At 38.2% G+C, this 17,585-nt stretch overlaps 1 protein-coding gene across 1 annotated transcript in view; it reads left to right on the forward strand.

The window, feature by feature from the left end:
* Positions 1-17,585, forward strand: part of ZNF385D (zinc finger protein 385D) — a gene marked incomplete at both ends in the record, with an annotated part of 433,722 nt that overhangs the window by 87,879 nt on the left and 328,258 nt on the right. Inside the window, one exon of the mRNA XM_082015332.1 lies at positions 2,636-2,914. Within this exon, the coding sequence (XP_081871458.1) occupies positions 2,636-2,914 (279 nt within the window). The remainder of the gene's footprint in view (positions 1-2,635; positions 2,915-17,585) is intronic.

Below are 17,585 nucleotides of genomic sequence, written 5' to 3' on the forward strand. Positions count from 1 at the left end.
CTGTAGTTGTATTAGCTGAATCGAAGTTAACTATCCTTGAACTATAAACCGGGAGGTTAAGATAAGAAACTAATAGAACATGTTTATTGTCTTTGAACTATTGTGGATCAGACAAGTTATTAAATTATTAGACTTGGGCTTGAAAGCATTCACAAGATGTGAAGAGGGGATGAGTAGGGGTTGCTAAGTACCTAATGAATAAACTCAAGAGTGAGGTTTATGCCTTTAAGCTTAGCTGACTAAAATACAGGGGGGGTATTTTTTCTTCTGTTAATTGAAACACATCAAAATATATAAATATGGGAAACAGAAACAAACACTTCTCCTCACCTTTTTTTTTTCCAACTTGAAAAATGTATCTTGCATTTCTAAGTGCTAGAACAGCTAAGACTTTGTAGTGATTAGTCAAGTATAGTATTTGAATGTAGGAGTGTATGTAATGGCAAGTAGCAATAGGTTGTTGTTCACACAGAGTTTAACTGTCCTATTTATTGTCTATTAAAAAAAATCAAAATGTGATACTTATAGGTTTAATCTTGGAGAGGTTTATAAAATATTTCTGCTGTAATAACTACTTGTATTTCTGTGGTGGATTGACTTGGCTGGCTGCCAGACCCTCAACCAGCTGCTCTCTCACTCCTTTTCCACACCAGGACAGGGAGGGGGAATTATGGTAGACAAGCTCGTGGGCTGTGATAAAGACAGGGAGAGCACTTACTGGTTACTGTCACAGGCAAAATAGATTCGACTTGAGGAAAATTAATTTAATTTATTGCGAATTAATGTAGAGTAGGGTGGTGAGAAACAGACAAAACACTAAAACGCTTTGCCCTTCAGTCCCCTGCTTCTTCCCGGGGTGAACTTCAGTCCTGACTCTTCTACACGATCCTCCCATCTCCAAGCGGTGCAGGGGATAGGGATTGGGGGTTATGGTCAGTCCATATTACTTCATGTCTGCTGCATCTTCCTCCTCACACTCCTCCCCTGCTCCTCCCATGGGATACAGTCCTTCATGAACTGCTCCAGTAGGGATTCCTTCCCATAGGCTGTGATTCTTGAAAAAGTGCTCCAGCGTGGGTCCTTTCCATGGGGTACAGTGCTTCAGGAAAGGACTGCTCCAGCATGGGTCTCCCACAGGGTCACAGAAAACCTGCTCCTGCATGTGTCTTCTCATCACAGACTGCAGCCCCTGCCAGGAGCCTGGTTGTGCATGGGCTCTCCATGGGTTGCAGCGTCTTTCAGGGCATGTCTACCTGCTCTGGCACGGGGTCCTCCATGGGCTGCAGGGTGGATGTCTGCTCCATGGGCTGCAGGGAGACAAGCTGTGTCACCGTGGTCTTCACCATGAGCTGCAGGAGAATCATAGAATCACAGAATCTTTGGGTTGGAAGGGACCTTTAAAGGTCATCTAGTCCAACCTCCCTGCAATAAGCAAGGACATCTTCAATTAGACCAGCTTGCTCAGAGCCCCATCCAACCTGACCTTGAAGGTTTCCAGAGATGGGGCATCCACCACCTCTCTGGGTAACCTGTTCCACCACCCTCTTTGTGAAAAATGTCTTCCTTAGATCTAGTCGAAATCTATCCTCTTTTAGTTTAAAAACATTTACCCCTTGTCCTATGGCGGCAGGCCTTGCTAAAAGGTCTGCCCCCATCTTTCTTTATAAGCCCCATTTAAGTACTGGAAGGCTGCAATAAGGTCTCCCCAGAGCCTTCTCCAGGCTGACCAACCCCAGCTCTCTCAACCTGTCCTCACAGGAGAGGTGTTCCATCCCTCTGGTCATTTTTGTGGCCTCCTCTGGACCCACTCCAACAGGCCCATGTGTCTCTTGTGCTGAGGGCTCTGGAGCTGGACGCAGTGCTCCAGGTGGGTCTCACCAGAGCACAGTAGAGACAGAATCACTGCTCAAGTGCCTGGAGCACCTCCTTCCCCTTCTTTTCCACTGTCTACAGGGCTGTTTTCTCACATTTTTTCAGTTGCTGCATGGTGTTTTTACCCTTTTTTAAATACGTTACCGCAGGTGTGCCACACCTGTGGCTGATGGGCTCAGCTTTGGGCACTGGTGGGTTGGTTTTGAAGCTGCCTGGGACTGGCTGTCCCCAGTATGGGACATCCCTGCACCTTCTCTTAGAGAGGTCACCCTGCAGCCCTCACTGCCAGCACCTGGGCACTTACATTCAATATGGTTTCCCACTGAAGGTGGCTGTTAAGATGTTATGAGCTTCATCTAGACTTTGCTGAGATTTCTAACTTAGCATTTGTAAGGTTGCTTTTCATTTGATAATTCTTAAATAAACCAACCAAGGGATAAGATAGAAATAATTAAAAGGAATATAAATTACCCTCCTCTCCCCACCCATGGCAGGTTAGTTTCAGTGACAGATTTAATAGTACCCCATAACATTTAAAGACATTGTCACCTGAGTGGGTGTGAAGTTACTCAAGTTACACAGCAGAACTAAAAAAACATGAAAAGAAGGCAAAACACATGAGCAGAAATGTAGTGTTAAAGTACGAAAATGCAAAGAACCTGCCTTTTGCTGTTTTGCAGATGTAGAAATCTTGCGTATATTATTTTGTCTTACTCATAAATTCTCCCTCTTATGTGTTGTGTTGTTTTTCCCCCCCCCCCAGAAAATATGAAGAAGCCCTGGAGCCCTGATTTACCAGTTGATAATGACTCGTACAATTCAGATTTCACATCCGTCCCTGACCGGGAAGGTGAGAAAGAGTTAGCACCTGATGGCACTGAAGAAAAGAAGGAAAGAGAAAAGAAACACACCAATTTCACTTTGTGTAATGTTTGTAACATTCAGCTGAACTCTGCTGCTCAGGCACAAATCCACTACAATGGCAAATCCCACCAGAAGAGGTTAAAACAGCTCAGCAATGGAAATCTCAAAAGTGATAACAGTAAGCATTAAAACATATATACCTTTTGCTATGTTTTGATTTGAGAATTGCAGCAATGTGCAGTAATGTCAATATATAGGAGTCTAAACATTTTTTTTTTTTTATTCAGCCAACAAATCCTTTGAAATTAAGGTAAAGGCTCTCAGTGACTTCAGAGTGCTTGGGCTCGTCCCTAGCATCAGCATCTGGCAAATAGCTAAAGATATACCATCTGTGTTGTTACTAGTGCTTCCATTTTATGTTTTGTTTACATGATGATGTTGATTCAGATTATTTCTCATTACATTTGCATTTTGATGGTTTTCAGCATAATCAGTGATATTGCATATTTCACAGTCTACTAGAAAGGTCATAGTTTTTGGGGGTATGCTTGCTTTTAATGAATGTAAGGCCGTTGCCAAATAAATTGAAACAAATACATTATACAGAACAAATACATTCCCAAACTCATTTCACTTTAGTTTGCTTATTCAGAGTTCAACCCATAGCTAGCATAAGTCTGTTTAAAGATCATGATTGAAGTCAGAGATGGAACAAAGCTTATTTTGATTTTAATTGATTTAATTGACAGCTTTGGGAAAAACATTTTGTAGTAGGTGACATGTTTTCCTATCATTAGAGTGAACTGCATGCCTCAAAGAAAAACATCTTTGTGGCTCTATGTACAAAAGTAGATCAGATATTAGAGGCAAACAATGGTCCCTGAGAGGAAAAAACAGATTACTATGTTATAATTTTCACAATTTCATAACAGGTACTCAACTTTGATGTACTATGGGTAGAGTTGTACTGTATTGTTCTATCTGCTTCCATGTACCATGTCACAGAAATGATGGTCTTAATATGATATGCTTAGGACTTTCAGTTTTTCTTTCTTCAGACCGCACACACTGATTAATATTTTGTGCCATGAATTGCTTCCTGCCCCTTCTGCAGGAGGATATGCAGAACACTAATCTTTAGACAGGACTTAAGAGGTATTTTAATAATCTGTGCTTTGTCCTGGCGTTAAGATGGGAATAATATGGGTATATTGCTGAAGTGTGTTGGATAAAGTGCTTTTCTATGTATGAAGTGTTGCTCATCTCCTTAAAACAAAGCAATAAAACAGACAAAAAAAACCCCATAAAATAACACAAATAATTTTTGTCTTTAAGTGGCAGGACTATAATGTTTGGCACTGCTCATATTTCAGGCTTAGGAAGAATACCACTACCATTAGTAGGATCTGTGAAAATGCATGAAGAAAGATTGATTTCCTAATTGATTAAAGGTGCAATATGGTTATCCACAAATGCATCCTTTCTGCAACCAAATAAACACAGTCTAATGTTATTGCTCTTTTCAGTTAAGGTAAAATTGTGTTATCATTGTTATTATTAGCAGAACAATTTTGCTAATGATAGAAAGTGTTTTTCTGCAGTTTGTTTTTCTGCTTTAACCCATGGTAATGAAAGAATTGGTAATTAAGCAATGCCGAAATTAGTGTCATAGGGCTTCAATTGTGCTTCAACTTTATATTCTAGAGGGGATCAAAGTAGTAGTATAGCAGCATGTTTCTTATTTCCTCCTTAAAAGTATCCTTATGTTGTGTGTAGCTGCATCCATTTGTAGCCAGAAAATAGCTGATTGACTATCCAGATCTTTGTTTTGAGCGCAGTTATTTTGTGGGTTTGCCTGAAACTTGAGGCTTTTCAAATCTGGCAGATCTTTGAGTATCATCAAAAGTAGCGCTCCACTGAGAGAATACCATAGGGAAAAGTATTGAGAAAGTGATTTTCCCATGTCACCAAACTTTGAGATTTCAGTTATTTTTAAACTGAACGTTATGAATGAAGTAGAGACCAATATTAAATATGTCTTGCTAAAAGTTAGAACTGAATTAGAACTGAATGTTTGAGTAACCACCCTCCTCATACTTTGAACGGAGACCCTGTTTGAGATCCCTTTTCTAAGTCAAGTAGAAATCAGAACCTGACAGACCTTCCCACAACAACAGGTTTTGTCAAAAATAGTATATCTGAAATGTGGGTGATGTTTTTTGGATGAATGATTGTTTTGTTTATGAGACCCCAGCGAGCTCAAATGACATATGACTGTGACTGAAAAAAATTATGACTTGCCCCTTTCAGTTTATCATGTGCATGCAAATTATGTTTTTCAAAGGTCACTGATGTAACTGAAGTAACTGTTAAGCATGCACAGTACTGGTTATTCAATGTATGTCAGTAGGTTGCTTTATTTATGAGAATAGTATTTCTTGTGTTGAAGTTTGATTGTCACAGAAGACAGCTGTTACGCTCTATGTCCAGGTTAATGGTCTAATCATTCTTGAGACTAAATTCCGCTGTAAATTAACACTAAGTAAAGGCTCTGCTTTATGAGATTGTCTTCTAAAGCTTCGTCATCAGTAGTTTTTCATTATATCTCATGTTGAATGGGCAAAATGCTGGTGCTACGTACAAGAAAACCCCATTTCCAAATACAGTGATTCATGGACTGTACTACTATGTATTTGCCTTTGCAAGGTTGTGTGCTTACTTGGAACTAATGTACGTGGACAGGTTGGGAAAAATACTGGAATTGTGACTTATCCTTGTTTAGTTTCATCTGAATTATCCCCACAAAGCAGGATGGGTTTGTGTGCTTCATGTTATGAGGGGAAATGGAGGATTGATTTATATGAAGCAACAGCCTGTGTCTTGTTCCCAAACAATTTGCAACGGATTCCTGAACAGAGGTATGGTTCAGTTATATTAGCATTTGACTGTGTAATTAAAGCTGTCATGCTATAATCATCATCTTCAAACTGTGTGAAGTAGCTTTTATCTGCTGGACATAAATAACAGAGCATGTTACTATAGTTGAATATCTCTGCATAATTTCATAAGGTAAGTTGCTTAAGCACAAATCCTATTAACGTCTGCAAGTATGCGATTAATAAATAATGTGCATTGTGGGGTTAAAAGCAGCATTGCTTTGCAGCTGTATTGGTATCTGTACTGAATTTGAACAACTCAGCAGATTTACTTTAAAAAGTTTTGCTAGTTGCTTATCTGTCAGCTTGGCAGCTTTACTGTATGATCCCACTTGGTTCTTTCCTGGGGCAGAGGAGCCTCAGAACAGCACACTGTGCAGAGCCACCAAAATGATGTGAACTCATTGTTTCTTGCATCATTACTTGGTACGGCGATTTGTGATGACTTAACAGGACATTGTGAAACATCATCGCTTCTGTTAATGAACTGTATGTGCTTGGGAGTAACACAATTTTCTACGTTCCTTCCTCTTAATAATTGCCTTTTATGTCACTTTAAAAGACTTCTCACTTTCCTTATTGCGCCCTATAATATATTCTTCTTGCTGGTGACTTTTTTGCCTTTCTGTTCTCGTGCATGCAGTAGCAAGGTGACAAGCAAGTCAGTGGACATTTTGAGAAAGTTTTGGGATTAAAAGAGCGTAAAATGCATTTCCTATCTAGTCTGCCGACATTGCACCGCTTCTCATCAAACCAGCCTGGGTGCTGTGGGAAGAGGTGAACTCGTGTGGGAAATTGTTTATTCTGACCAGCAGGAGTAAGATTCATGTTTCTACTGACAGAATGGAAAAATAACTGTGGATGCGAATGTATAGCAGTACCAGTGAGAAAGCTGATATTTCTAAGATTTTATGTAGGCCAGAATTCCCCCTCTGCTTCCTTTTGTGTAAATTGCTGAATCATCATGAGTGAATGAGGCATAGTTAGGGCAAAAACTAAAACTGCTTTCCTCCGCAATACTTTCTACAATACTTTAGATAACAAGTGGAAAAATAATGAAAGTGATGAGAAATGCCACAAAATTCATAGAACTCCTTTCACTTTAAAAAATGCTTTCTGAAACATTATTATTTTGAAACATAGGAGCCAGTGAGGCATTTGGCAGTAGTTTCTTTATTTATCTTTCTGAATTCATAACCCAGGCAAAAGACCATCCAGTTTAGCAAGTTTCATTTACTTTCTTTTAAACTAAACCTGCCTACAACTTTTTTTCAGTGAAATTTCATCTTAGTAAAATTTTATTGTACTGTGAAAAGGACAGTGAGTGCATGGAAGAAAGAAAGGGAAAAGAACAGATTGAAATATTCTTTTTTTTTTTATCCCTTGCTAATTGCAAAAATCAAATCTTAATTCAGCACTAGTTATTACTTAAGAATGAACAGCAACTTGATTTTTACGGTTATACTGAAAAATACCGTAAAATATGAGCATAATTTCTTTCACATTTTATTTTTTTGAACCGCATTTGGTGTTCGAATGGAGTTTCCCACAACAACTCTTGACATGACAATTATGTAATATCTATGCGCTAAATTTTTGCCCACTGATCAGAGAAAATATTTAATATTTTACAACTTTTTTTTTTTTTGCATCTAAATCCTGACATTTTACAGTCCTGCAGGTAAGAAATCCAGAAAATTCACCTAAAGCACTTGCAGAGTCTTCTTCCTTTTCTGTTGCTGGTTCTTTTCTAGCTCTGTGCTGCTGCTGCTACTCTTTACACCTCTGCTGTCATGTTTTTTGAACATGAAAACTGGCAGTTTTGGGGCAGACAGAACCTTACTTTAATGTGGTAAACTACCAAGGTACAGCTTTCAGGGAAATGGTGTCAACTCCTCTTTTCATTGCGTTAGTCCTCCTTTCAGAGAAAGAGGATTGTGTAGGGCATTGAGGAATGGAGGAAATCTTAGACAAAGTATATTCTCCTTCAGAGAAGAAGATTTTCTGTTAGTTTCCTGGGCAGCAAGTATTGTCAGATCAGCTTGAGATATCTCTGGAAATCATGTCTCTTGCAAACTTTTATTTTTTCTGTAATGTCATGTTCTGATGCAGAGCCTCATGGCCAGTTAACAGTAAATCCAATATGAGTTATCCTCTGGTTTTAAGCCTCTAGTTTGTGGGTCATAGATGCCAGTATTTTGTAATGAAGCGCAGCAGGTTCCTTCTGGGTATTCTGTAATACCTCCCAAATGTTAAAGCTGGAGATCTCTAGACACGTAGGACTGGCTGAGGGCAATGTGTTGTCACTTCCACTGCTCCCAGATGTCAATCTCTCTTCTTATTCCAAAGCCCTTGTCTGTTTTCATCATGTTCCTATTGCAGTTAGTGAACTATTCATGTAGTTTCTGCTTTTAAGAGCACTTCTGAAAGCAAGATACTCTTTTAAAGTACTACTTTGTGTTTGCAGAATTTATTTTTTTATTATATTCAGAAGTGTAATACCCACCATACATGACATCATAGTTCAGCACAAAGTTTTATCACAAGGTAACTTGTGTATCATTGAATGAATTAAGCTTAAGAAAGAGCCAGCTCACACCAGCCACATGCATGATTTTCAGATTTCCCCTAATAAGCACAGTAGGATTCACTTGGCTTTGTGAGTATACAAAAAATGATGGATGGATGGTAATTGTGGACAAACTCTTTACATATGTGCAAATATCCATTGTTGACTTGCTATAGTTAGCTGACTGCTAACTATTACAAATAAATACCAAGGGTCATTACTAAATTTTAATGCAGACCAATCATAGGTAAACCCTTAGCATTGTAACAAGTTGTGGGGAGGCTGGGGACAAAGTTTAATGAGCGCACCTGGAATAACTTCAATAATGTCATGCAGGCACAAAGGTATGTTAGCAATCCCCAAAACATTCTTTTGGATTTGGGGACGAGAAATTCATAGTAGTTAAACAATTTTTCATGTAGGGTATCTGGTAATTGTTCCACTGAATGGCATGATAGAATGAAAAAATAATTATAGGAGCCTAGAAAACCATGTTTATTAATTATAATTAATTCTTCAGAAGCTGGAGGATAAGTAGAAATTTATGGCTAAATATGCTTAAAATATTTTTGGAGGTCCGTATTGTTCATCAGGTGCACTTAAGAATGTGCTTATGTCCTTTGTTGAAGTATGGTTTCAGTCTCAATTGGCAAATTCCTGTCTTTTCTACCATCTTAGGTGACAACTGAATAAAACCTGCTGTGGCAGTTTATTATGAATCAAACTGTTTAAGGTATATGAAGAGTCTCAGCCATAAGGAACATCTGCCCAGGGTCTAAACAAACTTCTAACTGCAGGTTGAAACAGTTACAAAGAATTGGGTTTGTTCTAGTTTTTTGCCTGAATATAAGACTGCACGGGATATCTTTTAATATCCCCAGCTGTAGAATGCCCTCCTTTTGGGTACCATCTCCAAAGCAAGTTGCTTAGCAAGTTGTCTCCATCCAAAGGACCTGGGATGAGAAATTCTACATCAGTGTCGGACAGCTGAAACAAGTTCAGAAGTGGGTCCTTAATTTGCTGCCTTCCAGCAAACCTGGATAGGGTTTCCGAATGCTGTGCTAAGGCAGTGGGGACTGAGGTGCTTAAAGGTGCCTTCAACAGCACGTAAAGGCAGCTGTTTCATGCAGGTTAGAGGGTGAAAATCTTCACCCATGGTGTGCCTGCTTGTTGTATTTGGTCCTCTTCCATACTCACAGTTCTTACTCTGTATGTTCCAAACGTTGTTCTCTCACAGACTAGTTAATTCTTTTTAGATATTTGTGGCCTCATGTCTTCAGGAGTTTATGTTGCTCCTAGATGTACAACACTTCTATGTTGAAAAATAACTGGCCTTTTAGTCCTCAAATCTGTGCTTAAAATATGCGTGTGAAAAGCGGGAAAGCTAACTGTCATCTTGCTCTCTTTATGCTGTAGCAGGCATATCAATAATCAATACTGAATTAGGTGTATAAGGCTCAGTTACTCTGTGGGCAATCTGTCCATCTGTGTTGTTTCTGAACTGTGCAAGGATGTTGGTCTGCCATTCTTTGCTTCTCCCTGAGTGTGGCACCAGTCTCATTTCTGAGAACACTGGCATTTGATCTCTGCTTGCATGTACAGCTAACAAACTGTTGAAGCCTGTTTTACAGGTTCTCCATTTAGTTCTGCTTACATCACTAGGTCCAATATAGATTATGATGACCATGGCTTCCTTCCAGACCTTCTCAGTAACTTGTCGTCTTTTCATATGGGGTGTTTTTTTCCTGCACTGGCATCTGGTAGGCAACAAATCTTCTGTGTGTCATGACAACACACTAAGTTTATCAACATTTCCCGGTATTAATTTCCTGAGGGATAGCTTTTCCTGTATTCAGTTATTTTTCTTACTTCAAATATAGGTCTATATTCCTCAGTGAGGCTGTAAAAGTATAATTTTGTACCTCTCGTGTGGCTTTAATTTTGTAATTTTTAGGATATCACAGTATTTAAGCAGAATTTTTGAGCTATATCTGAGAAGAAGAAAAATAAAGCAGATTGACACACAATCAGTAATGCTGACTTTTTCTTTTTTATGGCTTTTTATTCCTCCGATGCAAAATATACTGTCTTCCTGATAGTCATGTCACTGAAATCTTTAGTTAATTTTTCATCCTCTGACATGTTTCACAGGAGAATATGTGAATATTGATATATGAGAATATATCTCAAGATGAGAGTTTTAAGACCAGCTCCAACGAAAGAAATTACAAACTCCAGTTGATTTCAAGAGGAGGCAAGTTCCTCACTCTGTTGAGGAACTTAATGTTTAGCACACATTTATGCCAGTTCAGTTTACATTATCGAGGAAGCACCAATTCTATCTACAGTTCACAGTGTTATTGTGGGAATGAATTAATCTGTATGATGTCTTTCCTTTGTTTCTCACATTAATGCTTATAGGTTAGCCTTGCTGGAGTCCCCATGCAGATAGCATTGAAGATATAATCAAGACATAATCAAGATTTCCCCCTCAGTTTTTCCATATATATGAAATTAGAGAGCTAGAAAGATATATTAATTGTAAAGCAAAGCAGCTCACTTACTAAACTAGTTGTTTGTTCTGTAATCAAAACTTGAAATTCTACTCTAGACACTTTATGTCAGGGTAATATGTCTTTAAATGCAAGCCTCCCTAGTAAGGATAGTATATAATTTACTACATGGAATATAACACAAGTGTATGACTTTTTTTACTATAAAAGTAATATTGGATGTTTCTTTTTATAGACTTAGCAGCATAACGACTATGAGACTAGAACCAAAACAGGACAGTCTCCCTCTGTGCTGGATCCCACAATGTTGTAGCAGGAAAAAAAAAAGTTAATGAAGAATAATTTTGTGATCAAACATTTTGTGAGCTTCAAGCAATTTCATTCATAGTTAAGTACAGTGAAAGTAAAACTGTAAACGTCAAAATGACTCACTTCTGTATTCCTGAGTGTAGTTAGTTAGCAATTTTGTAAAAGATTACTCAGAAATGGAGGATTATTAATTTTGTTCTGTTGAACCTGTTCCATTTGTAATTATTCTTGAGAAGACTTAACTCATCTATCCCTGTCCCTTTTTTGCTGGAAGACTCCATCTCTACCTTTGAGTAATTCTCATTCCATCCCAATAGAAATAGCAATATTATTAAAAAGTGGATTAAAAAATTCCTCCTTTCACTTCTATTTCTGTCCTCAAATTCAATAGAGGTTTGAACCTTGGCACCTTGCATTGTGAATAGATGTTTTTTTCCACTGGGGAAAGACAATAGAATGTTATCTTTTTTTTGGTCCTCAGTTTTAACTAGTCTAATAACATGTCCTAGTTTTTCCTAGGTGTGTTGTTTCAGTGTTTGGGGTTTTTTTTAATGTTTTTTTAATTTGATCACCAAACTGAAGAAAACCAATGATTATATGGCCATAGTTCTGACTGCACTTAGCTCCATTTTTCTCACTTTAGATTGAGAGTCTTGTTACTAGTCATAAAACCTTTGTATTGTAAAACACATGTGGATGCATACGCATAGCTGGTCATTCTCAGTAAACTTCCAATTTCAGCGCTGCCTTTTTCTCCTCTTGTTGTTGCAAAAATGGTATCTTTAATGTTTCTTTTTTTCCTAGAAGAAGTAGCAGAATGCTACTGATAAAGTGACAACATTCTTCTTACCAAAGGTAGCTGAGACCATAGGCAAATGTAGTCAAGTTCAAATTGAAATACTACCAGGGATGTCCCTCAGCTCAGCAGTAATATCTGATGTTCTGAAGTGTCTTTGCTATGTGATGTATTAAAAATTAGAAGCCTTTAAAAGAAGCAGTTCACCTTTTTGGAGTAGTCTGTGACCTCACATCCATAGGGCATTAGGGTCAAGCCTGTAGGAGTTTTTTCTTGTGGAATTTTATACAAGGTAAGTTTTCAGTGGCAAGCAGGACAGTACATTTTAAAGGTATCTATATGGGAGGAATATAAAATAGTGATGCCTGGAAAGAAGTAAATGTTACTCCCATCTTCAGAAAAGGAAAGAACTAGAAGCCAGTCAGTCAATTATCAGTGGCCAGGCAGTTTATGGAGCAAGTCTTTAGGAAAGCCATTTGCAGGCACATGAAGTAGAGGAAGGGGACTGGGAAGAGCCAGCACAGATTTACATGCAGACTTTGTAAGACCAACCTGATTACCTTCTGTGGTGAAATTACTGTCTCTCTGAACATGGGGATATAATTTTCTGACTTAAGAAAGGCTTTCATCGTGGTCTTCTGTAGGATCGTTTTAGCCAAATTGGTGAGATACGGGCTGGATGAGTGGAGTACAAAGCAGATTAGAAGCTGGACAAACTATCAGGTTCAAAGTGTAATGATCAACCTTCACAGTCTAACAGGCAGATGATTGGTTATGGCGTTCCCCAAGGATTGATAGCGAGGCCAATACCGTTTAACATCTTCATTAGCGACCCTGGTGATAGGGTGGAGCACACACGTACCAAATCTGCAGCTGACACTAAGCATTGCGAAATCATTAGTATGATGGAATACAAAACTACCATTTGCAGGAACCTCAACAAGCTTCAGGAGTACCCCAGCAGCAACCTCATGAAATTCAACAGATGCAAAACCATGAAGTCCTGCATCTGGAACATACACAAGTACAGGCTGGGGACTGACTGGCTGGAAAGCAGCTTTGTGAAAAAGGACCTGGGTGTCCTCGTGGGCAGTAAGTTGAACATGATTCATGAGCTTTTGTAGAGATGAAGGCTTAACTGCACACTGTGCTGCATTTGCAAAAGTATTAGCATTTGCAAAAGTAGTAGTTTGAAGGATAGTGATTACTATCCACTCTGGACTTTTGAGATCATATGTGGAGTACTGTGCCCAGTTTTGGGCCTCAAGTACACGAGAGACCTCCACAAAAGTGAGCGAGTCTGGAGGAGCATCGCTAAGGTGGTCAGATTGATTGACTCATGAAAAGAAGTTGACAAAGCTGGTTTTGTTTACTGTGAAGGAAAGGGGCTAATTGAGGATCCTGTTGCAGTCTTCAACTTCCTAGAGCGATTTTAGAGAGAAGATGGATGTGTACAGTGAAAGGGCAAGAGAGGATAGTCACAAATTGCAGCAAGGGAAATTCTGATTAGATATATGGAAAAAAGCATTCAGAACTTCACTATAAAAATGGATAAGCAGTGGAATAAGTTGCCTAGAGAGGCTGTGGAAGTTATTCTCTGGAGATTTAAGAACTCAACCTGATCTAACCTTGTAGTTCTGCTTTGAGTAGGAGGTTAGGTAAAGTGAATTCCAGAGATCCCTTTCCACCTGAATCAGTCTAAGGTTCTGTAGAAAATACACTGGGAAAACTTCAGTTTTAAAGATTCAGGGGCCTACTTGCTTAATTTACATCATGAGCAAGATATATACAGTGAAAGGCTTGGATTTTTCTTCATAGATGTGTGTTTAAAAAGAAAAAACTGCCAAGAAAACTCCACTCTGAATGTCAAGTTACTGATGCTATTTCACAGAAACAAAACAAATACAGTAAAATATGTAATCTTAGAAAGAATTTGAGATGTAAAACAAACTGTTGAAGCCTTTTTTAGTGTTTTTATTTTTTCATCAGATTACCTGTAGCATGTAGTCAGAACTGCTGTTCATGCATGTTACAGTTTATCTAGCTAAAGATTATAAAAATAAAATTCTTGTCCTCTAAAAGAAGAAATCTAGGAACAAAGATACTAGTATACATGGATCTTACTTTTAGACCTTTCTTCTGTCATTAGTGATGACAGAGGGAAGAACAGATGCTACAGGATGCAGTAAGTAACAACAGGCGCTGTGTTGTTCAATGATGTATTAAGACAGACTTGGTCTTCATGGCAGGCCAATATTAATAGCCATTCAAACTTATTTTTCTTATAATACATTAACTTTTAATGTAAACCATTGAAGATGTCAACAGTAGACCCTGCCATGTAAACACTAGAGTGATCAAACAGCTCATTAAAAGAACTATCCAATAATGGATATTGAATTTGTGGTTTTTTTGTTTTTTGTGTGTGGTGTTTTTTTTCTCACAGATCACATCTCATAATGAAATTAAATTCTGAATAATTAAAACATAATTTTTTAATGTTGAGGGAAACATAGATTTCTATCTAGAATTGTCATTGTAATCTAGTATCAAAAGTGCCACACATTAGTAACAAGAGTATTCACAATGTTTTAAAATCTTGAAATGTTTGAGAAAAAAAAACATTGACATAATAATTCATTGTATTTTATTTGATTTTTATCACTGACTCTTTTGATGTCAGTGACCCTTGTCACAAACAGATAAAATATGCTTGAGAAAGCCGAAGAAAAGATCCTAGAACTGCCAAGCTTTGAAAAATATATATTATTCAGAATTGCAGTGTTGGCATTTAAAGAATTACTACTGTGAAATAAATTGTTTTAAGCACAGTGACAAGCCTCTCTGGTCTTATGAACACTCCAAATTAAAGGATTGTGGAAACAAACAATGCTATAGCTAAAGAAAGAACAATTAAGTAAGTTTATATCTGGCATAGAAGTCTTAGTATTATTCAACAAGAAAACATTTTAATTTTACCAACACTTTATTTTTTGCAAACCAGAAGAGTTTATTTCAATAGATAGGCTCTCCTAATTTTATCTCTGTGAGATTGGATGTATGTATAAATAGTTATAAATTACTTTGTGTCTTGGTACAGGCTGAAAATTTGGACTGTCGGTTAGTTTAATCTGTTATTTCACCCACAACAGATTTATAAGTATATAATTTGCTGCTTTTGTGATTCCTTTGATACTGCACACAGCCCATCCTACAAAATCCATTGACCACATTAATAGAGTAGTAGAAGGTCAGGTTAAATTTGAATACGTGTGCTTCTGATTACAGCAATTATATGTTCATACACATATATATGCACACACAAAAATCATGGCACAGTTTACTCTTAGTCTGCATAGAAATATGTTAGCTCTTGGGCTATTTTGGAAGAAAATTCCACTGCTATGCTTTATAGGGAGTGCACTTGTTTGCCATCTCCCTATTTGTGCAGAGTAAATGGACTGTGGTAGTCAGCAGCTAGTTAGTTTTTAATCTCTGAAAATTGTAGTGGGGTTTTTTTTTTGATGAAGAGCTGCAAGAATTTCTTTTTGAAAGGAATTTTCCAAACACTATGTGTTTATTTTGTCAAATCAGAAGTCATTTTGATTATGTTTTCAAGTGAACATCAGTAGGAATAAAGCTTCCCAATCCTTAATAGCTCTGGAAATCTGAGTTGCATTTCTTCTCAGTTTTATTCACTGATGCTGCAAATTTTATACTCTAGAGGACCTGCTCTTACACAGTATGATGTACCATTTTTTTCTTTCTTAAATCTTTATATTTTTCTATTCAATACACTCCAGAAATTCTCTCACTCTTAAGTATTCGTATTACGTTATGACTGATGTAAACCAATACCTAACAAGAATAGGTGTTACTACTTTTGACAGATCTCTAGGAGTATGTTAGTTGTTGATAGGGTTACTGAAACATCATATCTTTATGCAAGAATTTTTTTTTTTTTTTTTTACTGTGAGTATGAAATGGTATAGTTCCTGTTCAATGCTATTGAGAGATCCCTGGTATATTTTGGTAAAAACAAATATCTCTTCCTATATCCACTCTTTTTAAATTTCTTTGTAAAATGATCTTCATAATATTGCTTTCTTCTTTTGCCAACTAACTGTGGATATTTTGTTAAGTGTCATCATAGAAAGCTTGAGTAATCAAGCTTAGCTGATCCTCAAAGTTACCCAGAAAGAAAGTTGTCACCATGACTGACTTACTGTTCGTGGATACCCGAAGGACTTCTGGTTAATGTGTTCTTACAGAGTTTTCTCCATGCTCTGCAGTTCACCTGCTATAGATGTGATGCCATTAAAATGTGGTGGGTGAGGCAGCATGTGCAAACACCAAATGGCAGGACTGGTGAGTTTATGGTGCAGTTTCTGAAGATAAGGAGTGGGAAAAAATCTAATGATATCTGCTTCATCCTTTATATTCACAGAATCACTAGGTTGGAAAGGACCTTCAAGATCATCAAGTCCAACCATTAATCCAGCGCCACCATGTCCCCTAAACCATGTCTTGAAGCGCCACATCCACACGTTTTTTGAACACTTCCAGAGATGGCAACTCCACCACGTCCCTGGGCAGCCTGTTCCAATGCCTGACCACTCTCTCGGTGAAGAAATTTTTCCTAATATCCAATCTAAACCTCCCCTGGCGCAACTTGAGGCCATTTCCTCTTGTCCTATCACTGGTTACTTGGGAGAAGAGACCAACACCCTCGTCGCCACAACCCCCTTCCAGGTAGCTGTAGAGAGCGATACGGTCTCCCCTCAGCCTCCTCTTCTCCAGACTAAACAACCCCAGTTCCCTCAGCTGCTCCTCATAAGACTTGTGCTCACGATGTTCTTGAGACCAAAGCAGACAGGAATATGTACACAAAGCACAGCATGGATTTTGAAATGTTCTCAATTTATTATGTGTACAAAGTGAGGTGCCTAAGGCCCCTTTTTTCTTGACATTGTGTAGGGTTGAAAACCACCTACTGTGACCCAAAGAAGCCTTATGGGAAAGGCAGGGTATTACCCGTACTGACGGCAGTAATCAGGCCAACAGCAGCTTCCTACTGGACCATTTTTACTGTAACAACATGTGAAGTTAGACTCATACTGTTTAATCTCATAGAAGACTTTAGAAGGCCTTGGTTTCCTTGGAGAAGTGCTCTCTCTGGTAGTAAAATGCCCTTCACAGCCCCCTGTGAACAGTGGCACCAAGCCCTGAACAAACTTACTTTTATGCAGGATGGAAGGGGATCAATGCTGCGGCATGAGGATGCTGACTAATGAGGGGATAGTAGGATTCAGACGGGGCTAGGTCAGCGATTTTTCATGATTTGGTGGGAAAATCAGGCATGAAAATTCATTTTTATAGGGTGGGATTAACTTGCAGAGGTAAACACAAATGTAGAAAATTATTAGAATGAGTAAATGGACAACTGTGGGGAAGACTACAGAATAGGGGAGGGAACTGTTTGTCTTGTATGTCAAAGTAATTGAAAACCTGACATAACATAAAATATTTTGTGCTTCCTGACCATCTTGAAGTCATTAAGGAAATTGCCATAAATTTTCACAGAATTTATATTTCACATTCACTTGAATGCTTGGTGCATATATTTCCTACTCAGATGGTACGCTCCTTCTGTCAGGCGCCGGCAGGTTGGTGTAAATTACCCAGCAGAAGTTAGAATGTTCTTTCATTGCAAGCTAACAAATTGA

The sequence above is a fragment of the Phaethon aethereus genome (assembly GCF_964289735.1).
Source record: "Phaethon aethereus genome assembly, chromosome: 2".
Classification (NCBI taxonomy): Eukaryota; Metazoa; Chordata; class Aves; order Phaethontiformes; family Phaethontidae; genus Phaethon; species Phaethon aethereus.